We start from the raw sequence: 10292 nt of genomic DNA, 5'->3' as shown, positions 1-10292 counted from the left end.
AACAAAATATATATATATATGTGTGTGTGTTTGTTAAGTTCTCTATATGAGGATAATGATCATATATAAACATCTGGAATCCTTCAAGATAATGAGAAGAAACTGTTGAAAATAAACACTCCTCCAAAAATCATCATTCAAATTAAAAAACTGACACTAAAACAACTGGAGAAACTACTTAAATTTCCTCAAACTAAAATATCATAAGAAAGCTTTTTTAGAAAAATTATAACTGTCTGTGATTCATGTATGACGTCTTTAAAAACACGTGATATAAATATGTTAACTGGACTAAAAAAAAACAAAACCCACCCACTGACATGAAATCGCCGAGTGTATGACCGTCTCCCTCCTCCGGCCCGGCAGGTGGCGCTGTGACCGCGTGGCTGAAACAGTCCTAAATCTCGTATTAACTCGCGAGACTTCGGCTTCGTCTTCCTCTTCCCGTTCACCTCCGAGATGGTAGGTTCTGTTCTCATCTCCTCGTAGCGGGTTTATGAGGAAAATCTGCTTCAATCCTGTGTTTAATGAGCAGAAAACGCACATAAAGCTCAGATAGACTGATATTTATGTTGTTTGTTTGTGTGCTGGTGGTATTTATTAGATTTAAACACCAGACGGTTGGTTTTACTCGGACTGTGACTCCGCGGTGCTGTGAGCCGGATTCAGTGAGGGAGTTTTACAATAAATACAGATATAATTCTCTATTTTATAATAAAAGTAATAATTCAGTTTCAGTCATAAATATATCCTGTTATAACTTTATGAATTAGTCGGGGGTTTTGTTTATGTTCTGGTCCGCGCGCGAGCTCCGTGTTTCTGATTAAAGTGGAATTTTATTTTATTTTATTTTATTGAAGCGCATCCGGATGGATTTATTTCTACATTAGATCAGAGTTTACAGAGAGGCTTTATCACATATATCAGACTGTAGTGCAGTAAACGGGCTGTATGAGATCTAATCCCAGTGAATTAGTTATGAGTCGCATGTTGATGACGTCACTGCAGCAGCTCTTCTTGGATTAACAGGTGTTTTTGTATTATTATTATTATTTGCTTTATTTTTTATGAATGTGTGTCTTTATTGCAGCCCACTAGGAACTCTAAGACCAGGAAGCTCCGTGGTCATGTGAGCCATGGACACGGCCGTGTGGGTGAGTGTTTAATCTCCATTAACACTGAAAATAGTGTGTGTTGAGTTGTTCATGACACGGTGTGTGTGTGTGTGTGTGTGTAGGTAAACACAGGAAACACCCTGGAGGTCGTGGTAACGCTGGTGGCATGCACCATCACCGCATTAACTTCGATAAATAGTAAGTGTTACTGTGGGGGGGCGCGCATGCATGCTTGGGTTTTTTTTTTTTGGTTTGGTTTTTTTTGGTTGACCCGTGCGGTGTTTCAGCCATCCAGGGTACTTTGGGAAGGTGGGTATGAGGCACTACCATCTGAAGCGGAACACGATCTACTGCCCCACCATCAACCTGGACAAGCTGTGGACGCTGGTCAGTGAGCAGACCCGACTGAACCACGCTCAGAAACCTGATGGCCCCGCCCCTGTTATTGATGTTGTCCGTGCTGTAAGTACATCTGTGTGTGTTTTTAAAGGTGCAGTCCGTCATCCAGCAGTCTAAGACCACGTTCAGACTGCACCCTGAAACGACCCATATCCGATTTTTTTTGCCCGTATGTGACCTGTATCCGATTTGTTATTGACAATCTGAACAACACAGATCCCATTTTTTTCACATGCTACCCAGGCCGCTTGGATATGTGGTCCTAAATCCGATTCATATCCGATATTTTCACATGCGACTGCAGTCTGACCAGACAGGTCGCATTCATGCGACCTACACGTCATCAACAAGAGACAAACGTCACTATTCTGTGTTGGCTAATCCCGCCTCTTTGGTGGAAAACAACATTTGTACAGTTTTCAGAATTTAAATAGACTTTTATAGAATTGATCAAGCTAATGGTGGATTTGGTAGGGACCTGGATGTTTATCTGTTAGCCTGATTAAATAAAACAGTTTCTATAACTAATTTATAACTTAAACCATCCTGTACCACATCGCCAGGTCTCGCCTCATCTCCATCGCAAACTGCACTGGTGTTTCTGCACCTTGAGCCAGCGCTGAGAGAAGTTGCAGAATTCAGCTGGCTATAAACAATCTAAATAAATATTTATAAAAATGTAGAAAAAGTTTATTAATATGATGAAATAAATATGTGCAAATTATTAAGCCTGAATTAAGAGTTTTTGGTAATACAGCGGCCGGATCCCAAATGACTGCCTACTGAAGCTCGAGTGCACTATATAGAGTTTAAAAATCCATTACTTCCTAGTAACATGTAGTGCACTTATATAGAAATTAGAGAGACATTTAGGAGTCAACCCTCGTTACCAGGCTACACGTTTTCATTTCAGTTCAGAAACAAAAACACACACGAGACCTCACACTTTAACACTAACCAGATAATTAAACAAACAAACAAAGAAAATCATTAAACTTGAAGAGTGCGCTTTTTTTTTTGTTTACGTATTAGGTAGATGTGCTTATTACGTGTCAATTTGCGCATGCGGGACACTTTTGGGTCGTTTTCCGTTCATATTGGAGATCGCATACAAGTCTCATATAATTGGTAATGTGAACGGCCTAACACAAAAAAATCGGATTTCACAACAAATCGGATATGGGTCGTTTCAGGTTGCAGTCTGAACGTAGTGTAAGGCTCTGTTCAGACTGTCAGTTCACATCTGATTGTGTGTCTAATCTTCCTGATTGTCCATGTTGTACACTGCAGTGATCGGGTCTGAGCCGTGTGCCATCCTCATTTTCAGTCTCATTTGTGCTGGTTGCTATAGTAATGACAGTCTGAAAGCTGAAGCGGTTGGCAGTCAAGCTGAAATGGAGGAAAATGAAATGTTCTTGTTGATCACGTGGTGCTGCACTGCAGGTCTGGTTTGGGGGGGAGCTGACAGACAAGACGCTCCTCCTGCCTGCTCCATGTTTTCATACGCCACCAAACCAGCGCATGTCCTGTACGTGTGATGTGAACGTGAACTTCACGTGGTGTCAAACATCACAGGCATAAAATCAAAATGCCTGAAATCCGATCAGACATCAGACCTAAACGGATTTATAAAAATGCAGTATAAATCGTATTTTAGACCTCATGGATGTATTTTGAATCAGATTGGTAAAAATCCGATCTCATGACTTTCAGCTGTTCACAAGCACCATATGAGTGAATTACAGTTGGATATGCACACAGATCAGATTTGGATTGAGTTTGAGCATACAGTAGTGTAGCTGTACACACAACCGTGTGATGCAGGAAGTCCTGAACTGATGTGTACGAGTTAAACGTGTTCACGCTCCTCGACCTGAACGCGTATTGATGCACAGTGTTTTTAAAGATTAAATATTGTGCTGTTAGTGATCTCAGTCTCTCACTCTGGACTTGTGTTCACCATGTCACTAAGCCCTGCCCACTTTCACACTAGGGTTATTTGAGTGATGCTGATTGTCCAGTTGAGTTGAAGCTCCGTTTATATTTCACTGTGAGCCACAGCTCAAATCTGAACCTCTGAGCTGATGTTCAGGTGTTTATTAATCTAGAAACTCCAGAATCTGGGACTGAAACCTCGCTGGGGATTTAAAGGTGATGTGAGGAGAGACTTTATAAACTTCAGGAGAACTGTAGGAGGCGTGTGGCGGCCATCTTTAGTACGTGTAATTAAAACCAGTATAATTCAGGCTTTTCTCTCCGCTCGTTATCAGAAAGCTCTGGTTATTCCAGTGAGCTGGTTCAGTCCGGTGAGTGTGTGAGACAGATACACTCCGCGTGTGAGGTCGATCAGACGGAGCGCACTCGCATCCTCAACATAAACATTAAAGTACACTGACCTTTGAGTCTGTAGTGTTAAATCTCTGAGACTGTGGCTTACAGAAAGGGTTTAGGTGTGTGTGTGTGTGTGTGTGTGTGTGTGTGTGTGTGAGAGAGAGACGCTGAGTGACCTGCAGCTAATAACCTCATTGTTTTGACTCGTACGCTTGTATCAGACGTCTGAAGAGGGGAGACTCCAAAATGACCAAAAGTTTCAGTGATTCATTCTGAACCAAATGATTCAAAGGAGCACACGATTATTTTCAACACCACACACATTAACACACTGATTTATATCAGGACATGAGCTTTTCAGGGAAGTGGTGTGACAGTGAATTGCGCAGAGTTTCAGGTCTCATTCAAATTTGTGGGGAAAAACCCCAGGGAAATATCTAAATTATCTTGGAAACCAGTTTATTTTTATGTGCGGCAATTATAATAATCCTGGGATTGTGGAGTTTTTCTCCAGAACTGTAACAGAGTCCAGAATAAACCTTGTCTTTATGCTGAATGAAACACAGTGACGATCTGCTGTGATGTTATAGTGTGTGTGTGTGTGTGTGTGTGTGTTTCAGGGTTACTTTAAGGTGCTGGGTAAAGGTAAACTCCCCAAACAGCCCGTCATTGTCAAGGCCAAATTCTTCAGCCGGCGGGCGGAGGAAAAGATCAAAGGAGTAGGCGGAGCCTGTGTACTCACTGCGTAAGGCACTCGCTGTTTTTGCAAAATAAACTGTTTCAAAAAAACTCCTGCGCTGTGACCTTTTTTTGGGGGGGGGGGGGGTTTATAGTTGTGCTGTGAGACTGTTAGAACAGAGTGTGGTGTTTATTTCCTGTTTGTAATTTTTACAGCAAAATAGATTTTGTTTATCAGCTGAACAGCTGTATGGTGTTAATCATTAAGCCACACCCACTTTTCCACACCAAAACGTCTTTATCATGAGTCTCTGGAAAAGTCTTTTAGAAGCTTAGAATGAATTTAATGTGAAAAATGACTAGTTTAATCAGCATGTTTTCAGCTTTATATCGTTTGTGTCTCAGGTTTATTTCTCTAAACTTCGGTCGAGTTGCTGAACAGTTTTCCTTCCTGATGAACAGCTTCAGTGGTTTGTGAATGAACTCGTTTCTGTTCATAAACGTTGTTAGCTGATCTCAAACTGTCGCTAAACCACATTTAAACATCAAAAGCTGAAGTCGGACAAATCTGCGTTTCTGTGAAGTTTGTGTGCAGTGAGAGCTTTGGGCTCCTCCTCTCTTCAGCCAACACTGTTACAGTCCTGCAGTTAAACCAGGATGTTCTGGTTGTGAGGCTGATATTCAGGGGAATCTTCTGGAACATTCTGGAAGCTCCTGATGTGAAAAATTCTGTTTCTGTAAATGTCTCACTCTCCCTCAAACTTTACAGAAACAATTTTCGGCAAAACGAGGTGAGAAGTATAAAAATATAAAATATCAGTGGCGTGACACCAGAATTCAAACTTTAACCCTTTGGTGACTGACCCCTTGAAAATGGTTCCTCCAGGAACGATGACGTTTCAGTTGTCAAGACAACGGAAAAACTAAAATACAAAAACAGAAAGATACGTCACAATGCTCTAGTGCACAAAACAAAATGCTCTTGTATTTGTATTTTAGTTTTTCCGTTGTCTTGACAACTGAAACGTCATGGTTCCTGGAGGAACCATTTTCAAGGGGTCAGTCACCAAAGGGTTAACCCTTTCCAACATCGTGTCTCTTATGGGCTGTTAGATTTAAAGCTCTAAGGAAAATAAGATTAAGTTGTTTTAATATCCCTTCAGATTTTTATTGTAAATTTAACTTCTGCAGCTTTTTTTTTTCTCCTTCAGTCTTTACTAATGTTCTATATTTAATTTATATACAACCCCGATTCCAAAAAAGTTGGGACAAAGTACAAATTGTAAATAAAAATGGAATGCAATGATGTGGAAGTTTCAAAATTCCATATTTTATTCAGAATAGAACATAGATGACATATCAAATGTTTAAACTGAGAAAATGTATCATTTAAAGAGAAAAATTAGGTGATTTTAAATTTCATGACAACAACACATCTCAAAGTTGGGACAAGGCCATGTTTCCCACTGTGAGACATCCCCTTTTCTCTTTACAACAGTCTGTAAACGTCTGGGGACTGAGGAGACAAGTTGCTCAAGTTTAGGGAGAGGAATGTTAACCCATTCTTGTCTAATGTAGGATTCTAGTTGCTCAACTGTCTTAGGTCTTTTTTGTCGTATCTTCCGTTTTATGATGCGCCAAATGTTTTCTATGGGTGAAAGATCTGGACTGCAGGCTGGCCAGTTCAGTACCCGGACCCTTCTTCTACGCAGCCATGATGCTGTAATTGATGCAGTATGTGGTTTGGCATTGTCATGTTGGAAAATGCAAGGTCTTCCCTGAAAGAGACGTCGTCTGGATGGGAGCATATGTTGCTCTAGAACCTGGATATACCTTTCAGCATTGATGGTGTCTTTCCAGATGTGTAAGCTGCCCATGCCACATGCACTAATGCAACCCCATACCATCAGAGATGCAGGCTTCTGAACTGAGCGCTGATAACAACTCGGGTCGTCCTTCTCCTCTTTAGTCCGAATGACACGGCGTCCCTGATTTCCATAAAGAACTTCACATTTTGATTCGTCTGACCACAGAACAGTTTTCCACTTTGCCACAGTCCATTTTAAATGAGCCTTGGCCCAGAGAAGACGTCTGCGCTTCTGGATCATGTTTAGATATGGCTTCTTCTTTGAACTATAGAGTTTTAGCTGGCAACGGCGGATGGCACGGTGAATTGTGTTCACAGATAATGTTCTCTGGAAATATTCCTGAGCCCATTTTGTGATTTCCAATACAGAAGCATGCCTGTATGTGATGCAGTGCCGTCTAAGGGCCCGAAGATCACGGGCACCCAGTATGGTTTTCTGGCCTTGACCCTCACGCACAGAGATTCTTCCAGATTCTCTGAATCTTTTGATGATATTATGCACTGTAGATGATGATATGTTCAAACTCTTTGCAATTTTACACTGTCGAACTCCTTTCTGATATTGCTCCACTATTTGTCGGCGCAGAATTAGGGTGATTGGTGATCCTCTTCCCATCTTTACTTCTGAGAGCCGCTGCCACTCCAAGATGCTCTTTTTATACCCAGTCATGTTAATGACCTATTGCCAATTGACCTAATGAGTTGCAATTTGGTCCTCCAGCTGTTCCTTTTTTGTACCTTTAACTTTTCCAGCCTCTTATTGCCCCGTCCCAACTTTTTTGAGACGTGTTGCTGTCATGAAATTTCAAATGAGCCAATATTTGGCATGAAATTTCAAAATGTCTCACTTTCGACATTTGATATGTTGTTTATGTTCTATTGTGAATACAATATCAGTTTTTGAGATTTCTAAGTTATTGCATTCCATTTTTATTTACAATTTGTACTTTGTCCCAAATTTTTTGGAATCGGGGTTATAATTAAAGTATGCTTTTGTGCCAGACTTCCCCAATGGCTTTTGACTTTTAAAAACTAATTATTTTTTTAAACGACTGTCTTCAGGGAAGATGTTTTATTTAACCTTCCTGCATTGTGTAACATTTCTAAAGTGTACATTTTATTTATTCATAAATTGTATTTTAGAAAGTTTATGTTCGACATATTTTACACATGAACTTAAAACATAAGTAATATTTAGTAATATAAATAAATCAAACTTCATGTATCAGTAAAAAAAAAAAAAAAGGGAAAATAAATCCAGATTAATTTATAAGTGATTTATGAGACTTGATTGTTGCTGTTTGGGTGTAAACCGAGTGCAGCGGCTCTTCACCACACGGTGGCGCTGTGACTCCACTAATCTCCCACTCCTCCACGGGGAAAATCAAGCTCATGAAAAAGAATAAAAACTTATCTGAACGCAAATTCACAAACTGATCTTTATTAAATCTGTAACTGGTTAAAATAAACACACACTTAAACAGAAATAATAAACCTGCTGTGTTTATGAATTTTTGAATTTCCCTCTGGGGTTAATAAAGAGTATCTCTATCTTATGGTGGAACTGAAAACAAACAGGAGCGGCTGTGTTCCAATACTGCAGTCATCCACTTCCCCTAAACACTCGAGTGTGCATCACCTGCAGCATTGCTGTGTTTAATTTCATGTCAGTTCGCGGTCGGGCAGAATTTACCCACAATGCACTGCAGGAGTGCGAATGAACATCACCGTTTTATTCCCCAACTTTTACATGTTCATGTTTTATTCTTTAATGATAATCTGATTCACGGCGGGTCACTATTTTATTATTTATTTAGTATTACACCACACTGTGCTGAGTTCTGGACTCTGATTGGTCAGAAGGTGTTGATTAATTCTCTCTAACAGCAGCTCTGACTGGGGCGGCACGGTGGTGTAGTGGTTAGCGCTGTCGCCTCACAGCAAGAAGGTCCGGGTTCGAGCCCCGTGGCCGGCGAGGGCTTTTCTGTGTGGAGTTTGCATGTTCTCCCCGTGTCCGCGTGGGTTTCCTCCGGGTGCTCCGGTTTCCCCCACAGTCCAAAGACATGCAGGTTAGGTTAACTGGTGACTCTAAATTGAGCGTAGGTGTGAATGTGAGTGTGAATGGTTGTCTGTGTCTATGTCTCAGCCCTGTGATGACCTGGTGACTTGTCCAGGGTGAACCCCGCCTTTCGCCCGTAGTCAGCTGGGATAGGATCCAGCTCGCCTGCGACCCTGTAGAAGGATAAAGCGGCTACAAATAATGAGATGAGATGAGTAGCTCTGACTGTAGTGCAGGTTTATATTAATGCACTCATTCTGATATGGTTTCTATAGCAACGGTTTGTTCACAGGGGTGTGTACAGTGGATGCTCCACATTAAAATTATCACTGTCGCCTCACAGCAAGAAGGTCCGGGTTCGAGCCCCGTGGCCGGCGAGGGCCTTTCTGTGTGGAGTTTGCATGTTCTCCCCGTGTCCGCGTGGGTTTCCTCCGGGTGCTCCGGTTTCCCCCACAGTCCAAAGACATGCAGGTTAGGTTAACTGGCTGCTCTTAACTGCCCACAGAAAAAAAAACACCCAAAAAAGCAGATTTTAAACCCTGACCAGTTTTTTGGGCCAAAATAATAATTTAATTATTATTCAACATTGTCAGATTTTCACTAAACTCCCAGTGAGTGTTGGGGAAGTCAAGACGAGCACAGGGGTGCACTTAGTTTCGTCCATCGCACTCCAGAGCTGAGATCTGAGCCGCTCATATCAAACATTAAATGTAACTATAAATGGATAAAAATATGATGTTCTTTAATAAATTTACAGATGTAATGGTTGGCGAGTTGCTGTCGTGTAAGAGGAATAAAACACTCAGGGACGTGCTGTTCGAGGAAAATAATCAACTTCATGTCTCTCATATGCACTTCACTGCAGTTCAGGAATGTTCTTAAAGCTGGATTTGGAACACAGCCACAGTCACAATGACGTTCCCTTTTGGACACGAATGTGCTGCAGTGCACTGTGGGATTTTTCACACACACCTTTCACACCTGGGTAAAATAGTGCACTATAGAGTGAACATGATGTGATTTTGGACCTGCACCTTTACAGTTATTTTAAATAACAAAACGATCACAGCAAGCGTGTCCTCGAGTCAACGCTAAAGACAGGAACAACCAAGAAAAGTGGACAAGGGCGCATTAGAAGCTGTATTGGAACACAGCCCAGATTTCAGCAGCTAGGAAGTTAAATAAAAGCATTCAGGGGTTTGTTTGTTTTTTAATGTAGTGGAACCAGCAGTGGTGGTTTTAGATCTAGGGCACTATAATCTAGGGCACAGTGATGTGGAAGGGACTCCCTGGCACGGACTCATCACCCCATTTCACGATGACGATGTAGTTGCCCTTCTCCTTCACCGTGTACGTCACATTGTACAGTTTGTTGCCCAGATGTTTCACGTAGACGTCTTCACACGGCGTCCTTGGACCGTGAACCCCCACCATGAGCATGTTCGTACCTGCGCGCGCGCGCACACACACACAGGAAGAAAGTAAATAATCTCATTTTTGTAGTAATAATAACACAATGTTCGAGTTCTGATTACTTTTGTGATAATGTGAAATGGGAAGGGGTGGAGTTGTGGGCGGGGTTATGGGCAGGGTTAAGGGTGTCTGTTGATATAATTTACTTAGATTAACATTCCCATTGAATTATAATTCTGAAGCTCCGCCCCTAACCCTGACCAGAGACTTTCATTCCAAAGCTCAGAAGCTCCGCCCTGTTCTCCTTTCCATCAGTTTATCATTCTGAAGCTCCTCCCAATGCCCCATTCCATCAACCTGTAATTCTGAAACTCTGCCCTAGTGCCCTGCCCACCAGGAGGCAGAGCTTTTGAGCTTGGTATTGAAAGAA

General features: G+C 41.6%; 2 protein-coding genes across 3 annotated transcripts in view; one reads left to right on the top strand and one right to left on the bottom strand.

Moving 5' to 3' along the window:
- Positions 1-400: 400 nt before the first annotated feature.
- rpl27a (ribosomal protein L27a) lies at positions 401-4648 on the top strand. Of its 2 annotated transcripts, none has more exons than XM_060928554.1 (5): positions 401-462; positions 1091-1154; positions 1238-1313; positions 1403-1577; positions 4466-4647. In XM_060928554.1, the coding sequence occupies exons 1-5, from the start codon at positions 460-462 to the stop codon at positions 4592-4594; spliced, it is 447 nt and encodes a 148-aa protein (XP_060784537.1). In that variant the 5' UTR covers positions 401-459; the 3' UTR covers positions 4595-4647. The 2 variants fall into 2 exon arrangements, with proteins under 2 accessions (XP_060784537.1, XP_060784536.1); XM_060928553.1 differs by lacking the exon at positions 401-462 and adding an exon at positions 555-668 and having other exon boundaries at positions 4466-4648.
- A 3167-nt stretch (positions 4649-7815) lies between these two features.
- Positions 7816-10292, bottom strand: part of LOC132889968 (filamin-C-like) — a 77200-nt gene continuing 74723 nt past the window's right edge. Inside the window, exon 46 of the mRNA XM_060926770.1 lies at positions 7816-9897. Coding sequence (XP_060782753.1) covers positions 9710-9897 — 188 coding nt within the window. The 3' untranslated portion in view covers positions 7816-9709. The remainder of the gene's footprint in view (positions 9898-10292) is intronic.

This window comes from Neoarius graeffei, chromosome 8 (genome assembly GCF_027579695.1).
Source record: "Neoarius graeffei isolate fNeoGra1 chromosome 8, fNeoGra1.pri, whole genome shotgun sequence".
Classification (NCBI taxonomy): domain Eukaryota; kingdom Metazoa; phylum Chordata; class Actinopteri; order Siluriformes; family Ariidae; genus Neoarius; species Neoarius graeffei.
The sequence above is the reverse complement of the archived record's forward strand: the minus strand, read 5'-3'. Positions and strand labels throughout refer to the sequence as shown.